The sequence below is a fragment of the Giraffa tippelskirchi genome, chromosome 8 (genome assembly GCF_054371585.1).
Source record: "Giraffa tippelskirchi isolate mGirTip1 chromosome 8, T2T-mGirTip1v1.2.pri, whole genome shotgun sequence".
Taxonomy (NCBI): Eukaryota; Metazoa; Chordata; class Mammalia; order Artiodactyla; family Giraffidae; genus Giraffa; species Giraffa tippelskirchi.
The window spans coordinates 135668435-135689369 of NC_137282.1; the positions used below are offsets into that span (position 1 = coordinate 135668435).

General features: G+C 40.9%; 1 protein-coding gene and 1 long non-coding RNA gene across 3 annotated transcripts; one reads left to right on the top strand and one right to left on the bottom strand.

Annotated features, from left to right (window-relative positions):
* Positions 1 to 855: 855 nt before the first annotated feature.
* On the bottom strand, positions 856 to 12936 carry ENPP5 (ectonucleotide pyrophosphatase/phosphodiesterase family member 5). Of its 2 annotated transcripts, none has more exons than XM_081519647.1 (4): positions 12909 to 12936; positions 8787 to 9650; positions 7390 to 7566; positions 856 to 3482 (listed from the first exon to the last, which is right to left on the bottom strand). In XM_081519647.1, exons 2-4 carry the CDS (start codon positions 9613 to 9615, stop codon positions 3055 to 3057), a joined length of 1434 nt encoding a protein of 477 aa, XP_081375773.1. In that variant the 5' UTR covers positions 9616 to 9650; positions 12909 to 12936; the 3' UTR covers positions 856 to 3054. The 2 variants fall into 2 exon arrangements, with proteins under 2 accessions (XP_081375773.1, XP_081375774.1); XM_081519648.1 differs by having other exon boundaries at positions 12769 to 12936.
* LOC145517371 (uncharacterized) lies at positions 12430 to 20004 on the top strand. The gene is made up of 2 exons (XR_014061997.1): positions 12430 to 12598; positions 16604 to 20004. It is a non-coding gene; the product is annotated as an uncharacterized LOC145517371 (long non-coding RNA).
* Positions 20005 to 20935: the final 931 nt, after the last annotated feature.

The following is a 20935-nucleotide window of genomic DNA, read 5'->3' on the forward strand; positions in this document are numbered from 1 at the left end:
AAGAAAAGTACAGATTTTCAAAGCTATGTTTTTTTCCAATAGTCGTGTACAGATGTGAAAGTTGGACCGTAAAGGATGAGCACCAGAGAATTTATGTTTTCGAATTGTGGTGCTGGAGAAGATTCTTGAGAGACCCTTGGACAGCACGGAAATCAAACCAGTCAACCCCAAAGGAAATCAACCCTGAATATTTACTGGAAGGACTGATGCTGAAACTGAAGCTCCAATACTTTGGTCACCTAATGCAAAGAGCCAACTCACTGGAAAAGACCCTGATGCTGGGAAAGAATGAGGGCAGGAGAAGGGGGATGAGATGGCTGAATGGCATCACTGACTCAATGGACGTAAGTTTGAGCAAACTCCGGGAGATGGTGAAGGACACAGAGGACAGGTGTGCTGCAGCCCATGGGATCACAAGGGGTCAGATGCGACTTAGCAACTGAACAACAACAATAGATTTTCTAGAACTAGGTTCTTGTAAGAATCTGAAACTAATAATAGGATCAATTCTAATTAAGAGGTCAGAAAGCATTTTTTGAAGCAGTTTTCAATTTAAATGGTAGGTAGCAAAGGCAGAAGAAATTGCAAAACATACCCTGAACAGGAAAAATGGTATCAATTAATCAACTTCAAAACAGTTGATAGAAGACAGAAAATATGTCAGTGTTGTGAGGGGGGGGATTCCATTCTTCTGACCTTTTAAAAAGTTTCTACTTACAGTCAGGAAGATTAGCCGGTCTCCATTTTATTTCTGTGTCCTAATTTGTGTTGACTGTACACAAAAGTTTGGCCAAAGAGACATGCAGGTAAAACCAGAACAACAACAAAACTGTCAAACCATGATAAGTGACAAGGTTTTCCCAGCAAAGTTTAAAATTTTATTTTCTTTCAGGTAAACTCTCCAGCTGCTATTTTACAGGAAAATAAGTATCTGTAAATAAAAGAACCATTCAATAATCAAATCTTCAGGTCAGTTTTAATGATTCCGTCAGCATTACAGAATTTACTCTCTTACCACTAAGGTCATCATAGCACCCTCTAAAATGAATTTAACACAACAATTAGTTTACAATCACGGATTGCACTTGAATAGTAACTGCTTTTAAATAGACCAGTTTCATCTTCAAGTCATTAGATTTGGCATCTCAATCACACAGATAAGTTTATTTTTATAAAGCAAGCCAATATGAATAAGTCTCGTGTTCTAAAATGTCTAATCCAGAATTCAGACCTCCTGGGGAGTTTGCTATCTACCATCTCATGTTTCTGCTTCTTAATCTATACTACTGATACGTTTCCAGTGATTTCATTCTATCCCATTAAGAGGTTGTATAATGACTTAAGAATTAGGTGCTAACATTCTTTATTGGCATCATCACTTAAAAATCATTCACCTGATTTTAGGAAGCATTTTAATTATATTTTTCACTCTGCCACTTTTGTTCTTGCCCTCAAATTTATAGTTTCTTTCTTGAATACTTTTGCCATTTTACCTACTTCTTTGCCAGCTGGTACATAAATATACACAAAATCACAGTATTATCTACGGGCCACATGTCTATAACTGGTTTCTCTTTTCTCAAGGAAAAGCTATTCTTTCTGGGGCTTCCTCTTTCCTCTAAGAAACCACCGGTAATACCACCCTCTCCCCAACCAGACTACTTAAGAGACCAAAAGCACAGCTTCCCATGGTGGGAATGAGGAGCTGATGACCAGGCAGGTGAAAAACCCTACTCAGGAGATACAGTCTTCTGTGAATGAAAAGTCCTACTGAGGAGGAATGTCTATTTGTGAACCTGGATTCATCTTTGATTCCACTGAGCATCTGGTGAGTGGATATTCAAATATTTCAGTGAAATAAGGCTATAATCTCAGCTTCTCTTATTTCAATATCTGTTACCTCTACATATTGTCTCACTAAATTTTGCCACCAGGCACTCTTTAGCACTGTCCATTGCAAACACTAATTTTTTTTGCCTTTAAACTCCTAATTATTTTCCCCAAGCTCCACACAGTTCTTTTCAAGGATTGTGTGGCTGACATTTTCCCCAATATAGCTTGTGCTCTCTTACAATTCTGGACCTTCAAATGCTCAAATCTAAAGGCTCTGTCACTACAGGTTACCAGAAACAAAACACTCTTTTATCTAATCTGATTTTTAACCCAATTAATAGTGATTTATTTTTCAATGAAGCAAATTATTACAGAGAAAGAGAAAACATTGCTGAGATGATGCCTGATCCCTTCTACACTTCTAGGCCAGTGCTAGACTCGAGAGGAAGCAAATGTATATTCATGGTATCTTTATTATCAAAATCAGAGTAAAATGACTACATCAGGAAATAGCAATAATGAATGTCACGATGGAAATGATATGCCTAGAATGAATCCAGCAGTATCTGGATCTCTATTTTGAGGGGGAAATAAGATTAAAACCCATGTCATATGGAAAGAAATATGACAAGGAGTCCTCACAGATGCACCCTGCTTTGGGAACGCATCTGTCTGAAATCCAATGTTCAAAGGTCATCACATTTCATTTTCAACAGTTTTTACTTTCTTCCTGTTCTCCCAATGTGAGGAGATATATTTCTACATTATTCAGGTATTATTAGAAATTTCATTCCATTAGAACAAGGAATAACAAGTACTCTGGGACATAGGTGCAAAAGTTGTCTTTTTCTACTGAATTATAAGACATAATTGTCAATAAAGTGCATTTCACATAAAAGTATCCATTAGGAGAGTAAAGTGCAATATGTAAGGTACTTCAAATAGTGCAAAGTTGCTAAATATATACATTGTATGTGCCAAGTCCAAATAAAGCAGGATCTTATCTACTGGAAGCCAGAGAGAACAATGGAAATATACTTTTCCATCTTTCATCCTTTGCAGGTCAGTGTTTGTATTGGTGTGTGTGTGTGTGTGTGTGTGACTGCCCCTGTATATATACATAACTGCTTAATGGTCTGTGCAAATGTCTGAAGCTAGTTCCCTAGAACTTGAAACCTTTAAACACTGACATAACGATGCCATCTCCACATCACAGAAGCATTAGGCTTGTAATAATGGTTGAGATATTTCAGCCTGAAAATCTGGTAAGGCAGGTATTTGACTGCGAATTAAATGTTTAATGAGAACTATTAAAAACACAATAACTATAACGCTACCAAGAGAGACCCCTATGAAATAAGCGTACGACTCCTCTTGTTCATTTTCTCTTGGTTTCACACTACCAGGGAGGAGCGCAGGGATCTGGGTATTAGGACGTGCTCTTGGAGTCAGTGAACTGAGCAGATCCTGAACACTGCTGAGTGATCCGTTGTGAGGCAGGGCAGTGATGTTGAGCAGGTGGCAGAGCAGGGGGTACAGATCTGTAGAGTTCATGGCTGCTTTTGTGAAATTCTTTCGGAAGGCAGGACCGTGCGCTAAGAAAATGGGATGCATTTCTGCTAATGCGTTGTCATACCCGTGGTTGCCTACTGTGAAGATAAAATGCATGAACAAGTTAGCCAACCAAATGGTATTAGAATGGAAATAACTATCATCGAATGCTGGACTTAAATGCAAATTTTATCTAATTTGACTTTTAAATAAAAGAATCCTTTACACATCATCTCTGCTGTGGTCAACGTCACGATTCACTTCAGGAAATGAAAAGTCAAATGATCACAAATCTTTCCCACAGGCCACAGGAAGAAGGGTAAACTTCCCTGAGCCAAGTCAGGGGAACATGAAAGTGATTTTTTTTGTTGGCAGGTAAACTAATTTTCAGAAATTACTTGTTAGATACCAACTATGTTCCAGCTATTGTTCTAAAGATAAAGGGATAAAGGTGCCCTTAGTCATGAAGCCAATAAATTCATAATTTATCAGTTGACTCATTAGAAAAGACCCTGATGCTGGGAAAGATTGAAGGCGGGAGGAGAAGAGGGTGACAGAGGACCAGATGGTTGGATGGCATCACCGACTCAATGAACATGAGTTTGAGCAAACTCTGGGAGATAGTGAAGAGCCAGGAAGCCTGGTGTGCTGCAGTCCATGGAGTCACAAAGAGCTGAACACAACGTAGCGACTCAACAACAATCAAAAAAATAAAGATCAGAACTTGTGGGTAAAATCTTGTCTTGGTGGTTCAGATCAGGATCCAGCTTAGCACTGTATGCTTTAGTGTGGCTACAAAAAAAGTTAAAAACTTTTGGAGTCTTGATAAGTCAGAAGATACAAAATTGAAGGGTGAAAACCACTGCATAATAAAAGCTGCCTTTTAAAGGCATGTGGCTGTAACATAATATCAGGGTGCTACTACCAATAAAATGGCAACCAGAGAGAACTGAAAGGCTTTATTTTAAAGGGGGTGAGAATGACCAGCAAATTGGCCTCTACTGCTTGTGTTTGCTACCAGGAAATGTGCAATGGGAACCCAGAATTGCAAAAAAAAATAAAAAATCCTAAATCAATTCCTCTGAGAGTCATCTTCTCAAAGTAATTCCAAATCTGCCTGGCAAAATCCATCTAAAGGAGTCATACTTTGTGCTATGATTCTTTTGAGTTTATTATTCAAGTGGGAATAATGCTGGGTTTATGAATCACTAGGAATCATCTGACTGGGGGCTGTGCTATTCTACTTAATCAACAGGAACACTGGGAAATGTACCGTTATATAATTTGTAATTGGTGCTTGCTGGGCTCCTGTCTGTGAAAAGTTGGATCTAGACTCTAATCATGAAGGCAAAGTAAATCCTATCACACTTCTTACTAGAAAGTCAGACTTGAAGTGAACTCATTATGGCTTAGAAAACCTTTCCCATGAAGAGGGACTTTTTTTTCCTAGTGGTGAATGCATGCTCAGTCACTCAGTCATGTCCAAATGTTTGCAACTGCATGGACCGTAGCCCACCAGGCTCCTCTGTCCATGGAATTCTCCAGGTAAGAATAGTGGAGTGGGTTGTCATTTCCATTTCCAGGGGATCTTCCCAACCCAGGAATTGAACCTGGGTCTCTAGCATTGCAGGCAGGCAGATTCCTTACCACTGAGCCACCCGGGAAGCCCTTCCTAGTGGTAGCTCCTACCATAAATGCTTGATCCAGGAGACAGTATTTAATGATGGATGCCTAAGGGCAGTGGTTCTCAAACTTGACCGTGTATGAGACTCTGGCATAGGGAGGGTGGGTGCAGGTAAAAACACAGATCTCTGGGCTCCACCCTCTCAGTTCCCAGTTTAGCAGATCAGGGTTGGGCCCAAGAATCTGCATTTCTAATGAGTTCCTAGGAGATTTGGATGATGCTGGTCCCGGGAACACTTTTTGAGAACTGCTGCTTTTGGACAGTAGGGCTGAATTCTCTTCTAGAACTCAGGCTGAGAAGGACTGTAGTAGCCAGTACTTAATTGTTTTGTTGAAAAAATAATTATGTTGAACATAATGTAACATCCATTAAGGTTTTAGATTCAAAATAGGAGTGACCATCTATTATGTAATTGCAGTTCATTGAACCAAAGTTTCAAGAGAGCCACTGACATTTATGTTAATTGTTAATTGTAATTCTGTCTCTTCAGAGACAACAGTTTCTTTCTGAGCAACTCCTCTCACATAAGAGTCACCGGCACAATACACGAAAGCCTGAACATATCAAGTTGGCAACTACCCTCATGGCCAAAGAAAATTATTTTTTAAAACTTTCTTAATACAGCTCTCCTGCCCTGATTAAATATTGGTTTACAGATTATTATCCATACGTAAAACCCATTTTAAGGATCTGAACCCATCACGTATACATCTGCCAGTATGACTTATTTATGCTCTACAAATACCACTGCCAGGTAACTGGTTTTCTCTTCATCAATAAACATGATGGAGACCCAATTCTACCTAAAGGGACATTTTTTTTTATATCTCAAATGTATCAAGGACCAGTGCCTAAAAGAGCATTTCTAGTCAGTGTTGGCACCATATGCCTCCTTCAACATTCAGTAACAATGGAATCAACCCCCAGTGAATTGATTGGTAGTGCGTGTTAATGTCTCTATCAGCCAGGGAAGCAGATCCCATGCTATGTAGTTTAAGAGAGGGAGGTTCAGATGAGGGTTAGTGCTGAAGCTCAGAAGTAAACATGAGATGGCAAGGTTACCCTGTGAGTAGACCAGTGGTAACAGCTTCCAGTGGGAACCACAATGGTCCCCAGAGCTGGAGAGACAGAAGGAAGAGGTGGGATCAGCAGAGCCCCAAAGTCAGGACTGCTCAGCAGGAGCTGAGGCCACAGACAGGGAGGTCATCCAGAGCTGGGATCACAGAGGACATGAAGTCACAGCCTGGGGCAAACAGAATGGAGGACAAAAACCCTGGCTTCTGCCAAACTCCTGCCTTCCACGCTCCTGCCAAGGTCCTCTATTGGTCAAATGGAATCAGAAACCAGTTTACAAAGTAGCTTGGGATATTTAGTCTCTAGGGATCTGTCACTGCTGATACAGAGCAGATCAGGGTAAGGGTGGGCAGGCAGTTTGAGAGCAAATATGCAAATGGCGGGCACAATAAAGATGAGTTACATCCTGTGGATGACTTCCATTTGACTAACTTGTTAAAAGCTATATGAAAACAGAAAACTACACATTATGGATGGCTTCTCTGTCCATGGAATTCTCTAGGCAGGAATACTGGAGTGGGTGGCCATTTCCTCCTCTAGGGAATCTTTCCAACCCAGGGATCGAACCTGGGTCTCCTGCATTGCAGACAAATTCTTTACCATCTGAGCCACCAGGGAAGCCTCTATTATGGATGGCAGAAAGCTCTTTATTTTGCATGCTTGAATTTTAAATAGGATTTCCATCATCTTCTAAATCTATATAATAGAACTCCTCTAAAATTATACCACTAGGTATTCATTAGGAAAATATATCTTGATATACTTTTATCCACGCCAATATGCACTTCTTTTTAGAAATGTTCCCAAGGTATAAAGCAAAGCTGGCCTATATTTTGTAGAGCTAGAGGGCAAAAGAAACTAGAAAGCTGACAACTGCAGAGAAAAATAGAGATGACACTCTTATGAAATAGAGTATAAAACAGATGCAGAAAATGATTCAATTGATAAAACTCAGGTTTTTCTCAGGAACATAATGGTTATAATTAGCAGTACCGGGCACTGTGCATATCTTTGGTCTGATGACTTCAAGAAAAGTGAACGTTTCACTTTTAGGAGGTTACCTCATTTTAAAGTCCCAGTAAATCTTTATTGGGATATTTATTGGATCTTTATTTAGCTATTAATGTATGACACTAGCTAGTTATTCGATCAGTCAACAGAATGTTGAATACAGCAGAAACAACTCCCAGTTAGCCTCCGCTTTAGCAGACGATGCAGAATGGGGAGAAAGACTGAGACATACTCACACATAAAGTCGTCTGACTTATTCCGTAAAATATGCCAACCGTTGTCAGCCACTGCGAGAACAGGCTGAATTCGACTGTTGTATTTGTAATGCCATCTTTCCGGAACATCTTCCTTTTTGTAAACAGTCAGATTAGGATGAGCTTGAGCTAGTGCTTCATAGACTTCATCAAATTTGCCTAAAACAGAAGGATGAGGAGAGGCAGTCAGAACAAGACTCTCACTGCTACAGCCAAGAAGCAGCCATGGCAACAGAGGTCAGTCAATGCAGACATCCTACTGATGTAGACAATCAGCAAGTTCAAGGTAATGAAGCCTCACTAGACAATTTAGAAGCCCCCACCCACCCCCACCACCTGTGGGGGAAACTGAGAAATAATCTTCTCTTAAATTCACCTTCAGAGAAGACATTTTATTGAACCAGAAATCTCTAATCTCTAAAGACTTAAATACACATGTCCGTGCGTGCATGAGCGTGCTAAGCTGCTTCAGTCATGCTCAACTCTTTGCAACCCTGGGGATGTAAAACTTTAAAAAAAAAAAAAAAGCCTTTTTATTTTATATTGGAGTGTAGTTGATTGACAACGTTGGGTTCTTCTCAGTTGTACAACAAAGTGATTTCGGTTATACACATACAGGTATCCATTCTCTTTCAAATTCTTTTTGGGGATGTGAAATGTTTTGAGTTTGTTTAAAACTCAAAACAGAATCTACCTTTAAAACAGAAATAATGAATGACAGGTTGGTATGATGCTTTGAGATGAGGTTTGTAAAAAGTTTAAGGCCCTAAAGCCTGTGCTCTGCAACAAGAGAAGCCACTGCAATGAGAAGCCCTCACACCACAACTAGAGAAAAGACCACACTGCAATGAAGACCCAGAACAACCAAAAATAAAAACAAGTAAATAAATTTTTTAAGTTTGAGGTACTGTTATTACTTCCCTTGCTTATAGGTAAGAAAACCAGTCTCAGCACGACCAACACTCTCTCTTTCCTCTACCCCACTGCTTCCCTATTAAGCAGATCCTAACCAAGGATCCACTGAAGGCTTTAGGGCTTCCATAAAAATCACTGTAACTCCATGCACATTTTGTGTGTATCTCCCCAATTTCTCTGCGAGTGAAGGCTGTAGTTTTTCATCATATCCAGTGACTCCAAAATGGTTAAATGCCACTACCATAAATATACAGAGAGAGCATCAGTTTTAATACTGTAGAAAAAAGTCAAAAATCAGACTCTGAGGAAAGAGACTTTGTCTTTTCAGAGACTAAGGATTAAATCCAAGAATATTACCATGAACAAAGACAAGCACACTTGAAAGACAGAAACAGAAATCCCCTACTCGGTCACACTGGGCACGTCCACACCCTGCCCCAGATCACCACTCAGTTCAGGCTGACCTTCCTTGGGCAAGATGGCGGCTACCGGCGATTGGTCAATCAGGGTGTAGTGCTCTCTATCCAGGTATTGGTCAAGCTCTATGATCCTCTCCTGGGAACACTGCGTCATTCCATGGTCACTTGTGATGATTAGGTTCAGGACGTTCCACAATTTTGCCTTTTTCAGCATTTGTATGAGATATCCTAACTTGTGGTCAATATCTGAAATGACAGGCCCCATGAGCGGACTGTCTGGTCCCAACTGGTGGCCCATATCATCAGGTTCCTCCCAATAAAGAAGACCAAGATTGATGGGCTCTTTTGACGTAAACCATTCAATAATTTTGGCAACTCTCTCTTCAAATGAAACGGAGTCATTGTAAGGCATGTAGTGAGTGGGAAAGCTTTCGTGTATTTTGACATCTGTTCCAGGCCACATGGCCGCACCGCTTGCGTGTCCTGCCCTCTGATTTGCGATCCATATCGGTGTCGCTTCTTCCCAAAACTCAGAATCATAAATATCCATGTCATCCAAGGAGAAAGATTTGTTCAGAATAGGGTCATACATGTCATTTGCCACAATACCATGATTCTCAGCAAAGAGGCCAGTGACCAAAGTATAATGGTTAGGGTAGGTCTTTGTAATAAAAATATTAGTAACTTGCTGCACCTGGACACCGTATTTCATCACATAATGAAAATGGGGTGTTGGAACTCTATATAAATAATCCCAACGGAATCCGTCAAATGAAACTAGCAGAACCTTTGGCTGGTCCGATTGGAGAGAAAATGTAACTGAAAGTGTTAATGCAGCAAGCGTGAAGGATAGCTGGAGAAGTTTTGAAGTCATTTTCAAACTACTTGATTGCTTCAGTGTAAGATAATCTGTATAAGAAAAATATAGAAGTTAATGGCAATAATTTTGTTTTGCATACTTTACCCAAAACGGAGAATGATGGCGCTTAGTAACCCCAGTTATAGTATACATCACAGCCTGGAAGGTTTATGTTGCAGCATTTCATCTTAAACAAGAAACATGGGGCTCTCTATAACAAAGCTAAGAAATATATTCACACTTTAGAAATTGTTTTAGTTTCTAAGAACTTACCAAAACATTTCCTCAAAGAAATTATGTAAATTAGCTCCCCAAATATCATTTTAAAAGATGAAATAATTTGCATACAACTTTTCAGAAACATTTTCAGGTTGACTCAGACTTCTGGCTCCTGCTCATGGACATCTATATATGTCCAAATATTCCGGGAGTTGGTGATGGACAGGGAGGCCTGGCGTGCTGCAGTCCATGGGGTCGCAAAGAGTAGGACACGACTGAGCAACTGAACTGAACTGAACTGAACTAAAATACCTGTGGACACATTTATCATTAGTGTTAGACAGGCTGTAGGAACCTAGCAACAAGAATTAGCACTAGCAAATTAAAAAATAATATTTTTTAAAAGTACATATGTAAACCTTCATGTTTCAATGGCAAGGCCTTATGTTTGGTCCATCATAGTAAGAGATGTGAGTGATGTCATCAGAGAGAGGAGAAAATAGATTAACTTGGTGTCTTGAAGTGACATAAAAATTGTGACATTCTAATATATTTGTGAAACATAATTGACATTCATGTATTAATAATCAAAGCATGCATGTGTGCTAAATTGCTTCAGTCATGTCTGACTCTGCAATCCTGTGAACTGCAGCCTGCCAGGCTCCTCTGTTCATGGGATTTCCGAGGCAAGAATACTGCAGTGGGTTGCCATTTCCTTCTCCAAATAATCAAAGCATGTTGTTGTTTGGCCACCCAGTCGTGTCTGACTCTTTGAGACTCCATGGACAGCAGCACACCAGGCCTCTCTGTCTCTCACCGTGTCCTGAAGTTTGCCCAAGTTCATGTCCATTGCATCAGTGATGCCATTTAGCCATCTCATCCTCTGAGGCCCTCTTCTCCTTCTGCCCTCAATCAAAGCATAGTCTTCTTTAAATAAAACAATTAGGTTCTGAACTAAGTATAACAGAAATGTAAATCTGAAATTTGATGTTGACCTTCCTAATGTTAGTGGCTTCCCTGGTGGCTGTTGGTGAAGAGTCTGCCTGCAATGCGAGAATCCTGGTTTCCATCCCTGGGTCTGGAAGATTCCCTGGAGAAGGAAATGGCAACGCACTCCAGTATACTTGCCTGGAGAATTCCACGGACAGAGGAGCCTGGTAGGCTACAGTCCATGGGGTCACAAAGGGTCAGACAAGACTAAGTGACTTTCACTTTCATTTTTTCTAATGTTAAAATTCATCAACATTTAATCTTATCAGTGGTGTGTGTAGAACAGGCACTTCCCAGGATTAAATAAATCTCTTGGGATCAAAGTGGTTGTAAGTGTTGTTGTTCACTTGCCTCTATTTCTAAAAAGCTTTTATTCTATTCAAGAAAGCTAATAAGAGATAATATGAAAAACAATACATATGTAAATTTTGTCAGTTCTCATTGGGTTTGCAAATCCAGTGAGGATCTTTTGTTCTTTCCCTCTGCTGTTCATTCTTGCATGAAGTTATTTATAAGCCCACCAAACCTGGATCTAACTATATTTTGTGCCAAGAAATCTCTTGAATTCAGTTTTTGACATCTTCCTAATTTGAATATGCTGAAGACATTTTTAAACTTCAGAAAAAGAACCTGTCTCGCCCTCCTATATTATAAGTGCTGGTAAATAAAAACTGCTTGGCATGCCTGCTTTGCTATCAGGGGCAAGAATTCTGCTTCTGTTTTGTTTTTTTTTGTTTTTTTAACCATGATTTCAGCATACCAGAACATTACTTAAACTGAAATTGTTGTAGGTATTGATCTCCAGACAATGGCTCAAAAATTAAATTTAAAAACTATTACTCAAATGGCAAGAAACTTCCCAGTTCTGGAAGGAACATGAGTAATCAGTTCCAATAAGGAACTGCAAAACTATTTACTAACATTTCTGGCTAAGAATGGTGGTTCTTCCTCTTGCTCTCTTCTCCTTCACTGTCTTAACACAAGAAAGGATACTATGACATGTATATTATCATATGTGAAACAGAACACCATTCCAGGTTCGATGCATGAGACAAATGCTCAGGGCTGGGGCAATGGGATGACCCAGAGGGATGGGATGGGGAGGGAGGTGGGAGGGGGGTTCAGGATGGGGAACACATGTAAACCCAGGGCTGATTCATGTCAATGTATGGCAAAAACCACTACAATATTGTAAAGTAATTAGCCCCCAACTAAAATAAATAAATTTATTTAAAAAAAAGAAAGGATATTATGAACCAAATATAATATAATTTAAAGCTAAAAAATGAATCAACTACATGAAACATCTGATTTCTCCTCTATTTTAGTAAATTAATTCAGCAACTGTAATAAGCAGGACCGAACTGCTTTCCTGGGACAAACGCAAATAAACAAAGGCTAACCATTGCCTCAAGCTTAGGAATGTTTGGTAAGAGGAACCAACATTATCACATCGATGACATAAAGCAACAAACAGGGAAGCGGGGGTGGGGATGGAAGAAATCTGATTTCTTTCTTTTCCAACACAAAGTGCTTCACAGCGCTGTGGAATCCCTCGTTCTGGGTCCAGATTTCACTGGGCTGCTTTCCAATTTCTCACCCCTCCAGCCCTTCCCCTACAGACAGCCTTGGAAATCTAGAGGAAAGGGACGCCAAGAAAGGAGAGGAGAAGAAAGTGAAGGATGAGTAGGTGTGTGTTGAGCGAACAGACGTCAAGAGGAGGGTGATGCGTCTCCCCATCGTTTTCACCGGGATTTCATCCTAGCTCCTGGAAGGATCTCGGCGTAGGGTACGTTCCCAATTTGTAGAACTCCCGCCCGCCCACCGAGGCCAGAAGATGCCCTAACGTGGGTTCTGTACAAGTGTGCAGTGGAAACGGTAGGGAGGATAGTTTGGGGGGTCCCTAAAGAGGCACGTGGGTCCCGGGGAGGCCAGCCTCCCACTCCCCCCGACTCTTACCCTCGCGGCGATCCGCTCAGTCCTCATCGGCTTGGGGCAATGGGAGGAAAGGCCTGGAAAGGGATCCCTCCCTCAGACCCGGGGCAACAGCCAGGAGGCGGCGGGAGCAAGGGGTGCCCCCCAAACCCACAGCCGCTCACCTGCTCGCCAACTCAACGCAGAGCACCTGACCAGCACCGCACCTGACCAGCACCGCCTACCGGCTGCTGGCCCGCCTCTTGACTCCTATTGGCTATGGGACAGAGAAAGCCGGGCTCCTGGGAGTGGCTGTCCCGCCTGTCAATCAGTGGGGCGGGCACTGCGGGATTTGAAGGGTGGATCCGGCGGGAGCCAAGGGAGTGAGGGGCTCCGTGGACCCAGCCCGGAGGCCCCAGGGGCAGGAAGGAGAAGGCGCCCCAGGGCTCGCAAAGGCCCCCTCTGCCGGGTCACAGAACCATTCTGCATTGTGCCTTTTCTAGACGGGCAGTTATGCTGTGGTCAGTGACGCAGAGAGGTCATAGAGTGCTACCCCGAGTAGTGGTTGCTGTGTTCCAACACTGTTTTCGTTAAAAGCTACTGGTCTCTTACCCGATTTCTCATCTCCAGTTTTCTTCTGGACTTTGTTCCGAGGAACACCCGAGCACCCCAGGAGGTCAATGGGACGATGCAAAATCTAATTTAAAAAGATTTAATTTTACTGTCCCGGTTTTTGCAATGTCAGGTCTCTGAGGGATCTGCAATGGTGTGGCACCTGAGAATGCACATATTACACCAAGCCAGGTTCAGAATCGGGTTAATTTGCACAGGCTTCCAGGATGAACAGTTATTTCAGGCACCAGATTCTGCTCCTAGCTTTGTTTTTAAATATGCAGGATTGAACTTTGGATCTAACTCCTCTTTCTTGATCCTGTTTCTTCTATTCCCATTCTGAAATGAATTAATTTTTTGGTGTTTTTGTCTTGTTTTGTTTTGTAATCGATGGTATTTTTAGGCGGAAGGGAGTGCAGACAGGTACATAGTTTGCCAATATGATCCCAGCTATATTTATCATAAATTATGGCAGTGACTTCCAGCTCCCCTAAAAGAATTTGTCCATCTACACAATTCCCAAACCCAAGTCTGACCACCCTGCAATGGGCAATAATATCTGCTGGTTGTTGCAACTGAAATGTAAACATCTAATTAGCGGTTAAAATGGAGAGCAGAACCAGTAGTTCTGGGTCCCCTGGAGCTCACTTCCCTGGTACACTGGAACTGTAATGAATAGACAGCCTTGCTGAGAGTTAACTAAACAAGGCAAACATTTTGGTCATTGTTTTTTCTCCTTCCCTCAACCTCTCATAGAAGGACAGTCCCTATCCCAATGGCTCCCTTCCCACAGCGTCATACCACCCACAGGGGGATCTGGGCACTCTTCCACGGCCTTTTATTTGTAATGACTTGAGTTTATGGTTTTCCACACGTGGGACGGGGATTGAGAGGGAGATTGATGTCTGTGTTTGGCCAGATGCAGTTGCAGTGAAGCTGTACAGGTTGTTCCAAGTCCCCAAAGCCCTGTCCTTTGACATTGCCCCAACTGGGAACAGGGTGGCCCAATATTATAAGTCTTTGTCCCCCCAGAATAGACCAACCCTATGTTCTCCCAAAACATTCAGAGAACAGCATATGCTGATTAGAGATCAGAGTAGTGAAAACAGGCTTGTCTTTTACATGGATCCCTGGACTCTGTTCAGATGGTACTGCTTGCCTCTGCAAACTTTTTACGAAGACAAGATTGTATTCACAAGTCACCTCTGTGACACAGGCATGGTGCAGCTGTTAACCACAGTGCATAGCATGGAAAATGACTCATGAGGAGCCCAGAGAGGGCCAGTGACACTGCCCGGAGCTCCATGTAATGACATCTACAGTCAACTGGCAGGCTCACGCTATAACTCATGTAGCTAACAGGGAAAAAATCTGGCTTACATAGTAGAGATAGAGGAATGATTGTAAAACATGGAATTCCTGCTTCCACATCTGTACCAGCCCTTCTGCCCTGTCTGTTGCCTTGAATTCTGTCCAATTGCCATCACTACTCAGCCAATTATGATCAGCTAAGCAAGCGATCCCCAGCTTTTTTGGCACTGGGGACAGGTTTCTGGAAGACAATTTTTCCACGGACTCAGGATGGGATGGTTTAGGGATGATTCAAGTGCATTACATTTATTGTGCACTTTATTTCTATTATGATTACATCAGCTCCACCTCGGATCATCAGGCATTTTATCCTGGAGGTTGGGGACCCCTGGCCTAAACCACAAACTGGTTGACTGTTGCTATTCCTTTGTTTTATATTATTGAATTAATGTGTATAATCATCACTGAGCTAGTAACATTTTCCTACATAATGGTATAACAGAAGAATCAGCTTCTTTCATGGGTTTTGGGGTACAGATGGGGGTTCCTCTACCTATCTAAAGAAGTCTAATAGGGCTTTGAGAACAGAATTATTTTCTTTCTGAGGAGCTAGACGAGGTTTGAGTTAAAACTAAAATAGGATTTTTTTTTTTTTTAATGAAATAGCCAAGACTGGTTCTACAACAGTAGTTTTCTTTTCAAAACTAGTGTATACCCCATGGTAGGGCTAATGAGCAAATTATTTTACAAAAATTTAAAAAATCTTTAAGTTTGTAATATACTTCATCACAACAATAAATTAAAACAAGTCTATCTCTTAAACCTTTATAGAACATTCTGCAAAATGTGAGTCTCACATATTGAACAGCCATAGATTAAGAATCATAAGGATTCTCTTGGGCAAACTCTGGGAGATGGGGATGGACAGGGAAGCCTGGCATGCTGCAGTCCATGGAGTCACAAAGAGTAGGATACAACTTGGTGACTGAACAACAACAACAAGAATTCTGGTTCTGGACTGACCTTAATTATTTTTTTTTAATTTAAGTATAGCTGATTTACAATGTTTCAGGTGTACAGCAAAGTGATTCAGTTTTATTATATATATATACTTTTTCAGATTCTCTTCCATTACAGATTATTAAAAGGTATTGAATATAGTTCCCTGTGCTATACAGTAGGTCTTTGTTGTTTATCTATTTTATATATAGGTGAGTGAAATTCTCTTAGTCATGTCCAACTCTTTGTGACCCCAAGGACTATACAGTCCATGGAATTCTCCAGGCCAGAATACTGGAGTGGGTAACCTTTCCCTTCTCCAGGGGGATCTTCCCAACCCAAGGATCGAATCCAGGTCTCCCACGTTGCAGGCTGATTGTTTACCATCTGAGCCACCAGGGAAGCCCAAGAATACTGGAGTGGGTAGCCTATTCCTTTTCCAGGGGATCTTCCCAACCCAGGAGTTGAACTGAGGTCTCCTGCATTGCAGATGGATTCTTTACCAGCTGAGCTACCAGGGAAGCCTATTTTATATATAGTAATGTGTATCTGTTAATCCCAAATTCCTGACTTATCCCTAGTTCCTGATTATCCCCTGTCTCTAGGGATGACTTTTCACTTGATAAATAGTAGTACTTCACTATACTCAGCAGAAGTACAACCCAATGAACAAAAAGTTAAATTATAGACTATTTAAAGATTTGGTCCAAGTATTTTTATGCTTATTAGTAATTTAGGTTGCTAATGCTATATTTGTACCTAATAGGACTATATTTCCACACATTTAGTATGCTTTACCCTCAGATAGCTTTATTGAAGTCAAATATAACCTTGTAAACTTCTTTGCATTACCAGATTTTGCAAATTGTGTTCATAGTATATTATTTTTTCTAGAGTTAGTGGAACAAACCACCACCACCTGGATGGCTTAGGTCAACAGAAATGTATTCTCTCACAGTTTTGGAAGCATGAAGTCTGAAGTCCAGATGTTGGCAGGGCCACCCTCATCCAGAGGCTCCAAGGAAGAATACTGCCTTGTCTCATCCAGCTTCCAGTGGTTCTGGCGTTCCTGGGCCTGATGCAACTCAGCTCCAATCACTGCCCCCATCGTCACGTGCTGTTTTCCTCTGTAAGTCTCTGTGTCTTCACGTGGCCTTGTTATGAGGACACCAGTCACTGGAATGAAGGCCCACTTTAATCCAATAAGACCTTATCTAAATTTAACTAGTCTAACTGAGAAAGACAAGTATCATATGATATCACTTATATGTGAAATCTAAAAAAATGGTACAAATGAACTTATTTACCAAACAGAAATAGAGTCACAGATGTAGAAAACAAACCTATGGTTACCAGGGGTAAGTGGGGAGGGATAAACTGGGATATTGGGATTGATATATACACATTACTATATATAAAATAGACAACTAATAAAGACCTACTATATAGCACAAACTCTACCCAATACTGTAATGCCCTATATAGGAAAAGAATCTAAAAAAGAGTGGATATATGTATATGTTTAACTTGTTCTTTTGCTGTACACCTGAACCTAACACACTGTAAATCAACTATGCTGCTTCTCAGTGCTCAGTCATGTCCAACTCTTTGAGACCCCATGGACTGTAGCCTGCCAGGCTCCTCTGTCCATGGAATTCTCCAGGCAAGAATACTTGAGTGGGTAACCATTCCCTTCTCCAGGGGATCTTCCCAACCCAGGGATCAAATCTGGGTCGTAAATCAACTATACTCTAATACAAATTTAAAAAAATTTTTTAATAAATAAAACACTAAAAAAATTAACTAGTTACAGCTGAAAAAAAAATAGTTACAGCTGCTTTCCAAAGCAGGTCCTATTCTGAGGTTCCAGGTGAATGTGAATTTGAAGGGAATACTATTCAACCCAGTATATGTGGCTAGCAGAATGTTTAATTTTATAGCTCAGCCTACATCCAAAGTCCATGAATTGTGATTAGAATAGCTCAAATCAAGGAAACTGACAACATCTATTACTGACAAGGATGCAGAGCAACTTGGATCAGATACATTGCTGATGTGAAAACATTGGAAAACAGTTTGGAAGTTTCCTATAAAATTACATGCACACTTACCATATACCTCAGGAATCCCACTTGTAGGTATTTAACCAATAAAAATGAAGATATCTACTCCAAAACTTACAAGCAAATTTTTAATAGCTTTAATCAGTATTAAAAACTAGAACTATGGGACTTCCCTGGCTGTCCAGTGGTAAAGACTCTGTGCTTCCAATGCAGGAGATGTGGGTTTGATCCCTGATCCAGACGCTAAGATCCCACATGCTGCAAGGCAAGGTCAAAAAGTTTTTAAAAAATTTGGGTATACCTGTGGTTGATTCTTGTTGATGTATGACAGAAAACCACAAAATTATATAAAGCAATTATCCCTCAATTAAAAAAATAAATAAGTGGAAGAAAAAAGGAAAAATAAAAGCTGGAAACAACCCAAATATCCCTCAACAATGCATAGATATGCAAATTCTGGTATGTCCATAAATGGCAGATTATTCACCAATAAGAAGGAATGAAGTATTGATACATGCAACAACCTGGAGGAGTCCCCAAAGCATTTTGTTAAATGAAAGAAACCGGATACAGATGCCTATTTACTCTATGTTTCCATTTATATGACATTCTAGAAAAGGCAAAGTGATAGGGACGGAAACCAGGTTGCTGAATTCCAGGGGCCAGGAGTGAAGGAGTTGGGGGTATTGGCTACAAAGATGCACAGGGGAACTTTCTGATGTAAGGGACTTTTAATCGTGATAGTGGTTGCATGACCAAATTTATCAAAATCCAGAGAACTATACACCTGAAAACACACATTGAATTTTAGTGTATATAAACTACCCCTCAAAAACAACAGCAATACAAAATAAGCCCTGTGTTGTGATTTTCCCCACAAACATTCATGAATTAGGCCTAGTGAAGTCTGCCTTTTAGTCACATTTCTGTGTGTAGCCATGAGTCAATCAATCAGCTCAGTGTGCAGCATATAAGAACTTGAACTTGTAAGTCTGGGGACTCCTTGGGGCCCCCTGCTTTGCTGGTTCTCATGTTCTTTCACCTGATGAAGCAAAGGCTGGAAACTATACAGTAAAGTTAGCCATAAACTATTGTTTTCTAGAGTGGAACTTAATGTCACTTGTTGAATAATAAAATCAGTTTAGAATGTGTCTAATGCAGACAGGAGGGAGAGTTGTCTTTTGGTATCTGGTTTGAGGTCTATTTTGAAAGAAGAAGTTCTCAGAAGTCAAATAGAAAATTGCACCCATATTTGTGGTGTTTGAGGTGAAAACCTTTAGTCAAAACCACAGTCTCAGTTCTTCATGGAGAATATATCATTTAGAAGCCTTTAAGTAGTACTTAGTTTAAGTTCATTATTTATTTTGAAATGTATTGGCTTATCATGGGTATTGTAATTTTGCAAATTTACTCCAAGTCTAGGAGGATCTAAACAACTGTCCTATTCTCAGACCAAAAAGACATATTATCTATTCTAGGTACTTATATTTATTTGTCTAATTTTCTTTTGTTGGCCTCACTGCACAGCATGTGGGATCTTAATTTTCTGACCAGGGGTTGAACCCACATCCCCTGCATTGGAAGCTCAGACTCTTAACCACTGGACCATCAGGGAAGTCCTAGGTATTTATATTTAAAATGTACATTTAAACATCTTTAAGGGCTTTCCATATAGCTCACTGGTAAAGAATCCCCCTGTTGAGTAGGAAACATGGGTTTGATCCCTGGGTTGCAAAGATCCCTTGAAGAAGGAAATGACAACTCATTCCAGTCTTCATGCCTGGGAAATCCTATGGATAGAGGAGCCTGCCAGGCTATAGTCCATGAGATCTGCAAAGAGTCAGACACAACTTAGCAACTAAACAAGGACTGCAAACATCTTTTGCACTATTATGTACTATAGTTTGAGTGGACACTGGGTTTTTTGGTAAATATTACAATTTTTGAATAGACAAAGCAGGTAGCAACTACTTTTATGGCTTGATGTTTTCTTGATGTGGAAAAATGGGGAAAACCATGGGAGGGTTCTCCCTGCCCCATTCCTCAATGGCTACAATTTCGTAACTGAAAGTTCATCTCTTTGCAGTAAAACTTTTCTCCCAGGATCTACCTATGTTAGCCATTGGTTTACCTCTGTGTGTGACTAAGTCTGCCTGATTCACTCAGAGTAGTATTGTTTACTGGGGAGAAAGGCCCTTAGAGGAATGGGTCAGTGGTGGATGGGTGTTTTTTCTTGAGAGGTGGCTGGGCATCCTTGTGCGCATGAATTAAAATTACTATCCTTTTCTCCTGCTAATTTGTCTTGTGTGAATTTTATTTTTAGTCCAACCACAGAACTCAGGAGGCATAGAGAGAGGTCTCCCCTCCCCCACAGGAGCACGCCTGTGGTGTGCCCTTCTCTCTCTCACATGACTCTCCCGTGATGCTCTTTATGCCGCCCTGTACTCTGTGAAGAACACTTTTACCAACTCTCATGATTAAGAGTAGTCATCTCTGTAGCTATACAGGAAGAGCACAGACACCCTGCAAGAGGAGGGAGAAGACAGGATCAGTAATGGGTAAAGAACAGAGCTGATGAATTATTCTTACAACACTTAACTCCAGGAGTTCTGTGCAATCAAAAACAAGATGGAAGGCTAGTCACTGAAAACATTTCAGTGGATGAAAACATGAACAACTGGCATTCTGACAAGCGGACATAAAACATAGGAGTTACCTGGGTGATTAAAATGATAACTGGGATAGCTGCTAAAAAAAAAAAAGAAAAAAAGAGCATCTCATGACATTCACGGAGAAGACCAGGGCAACCCACTCCAGTACTCTTGCCTGGAAAATCCCATGGACAGAGGAGCCTGGTGGGCTGCAGTCCATGGGGTCACTAATAGTCGGACACCACTGGGAGACTTCACTTTTCACTTTCATGCATTGGAGAAGGAACTGGCAACCCACTCCAGTGTTCTTGCCTGGAGAATCCCAGGGACAGGGGAGCCTGGTGGGCTGCCGTCTATGGGGTTACACAGAGTTGGACACGACTGAAGCGACTTAGCAGCAGCAGCAGCAGCATGACATTTAATTTCCTCTGTGGGATCTCAGCATTATCGAGTAGAACAGCCACTGATGCATTTTTCTTTCCAGAACTGGCCAGGGGAATTTTCATTTTTAAAATAAATGATGTTCAGGGAACCCTCTGGCGCTCTAGATCGTGGCTGTATGGCTATATTGGGAGA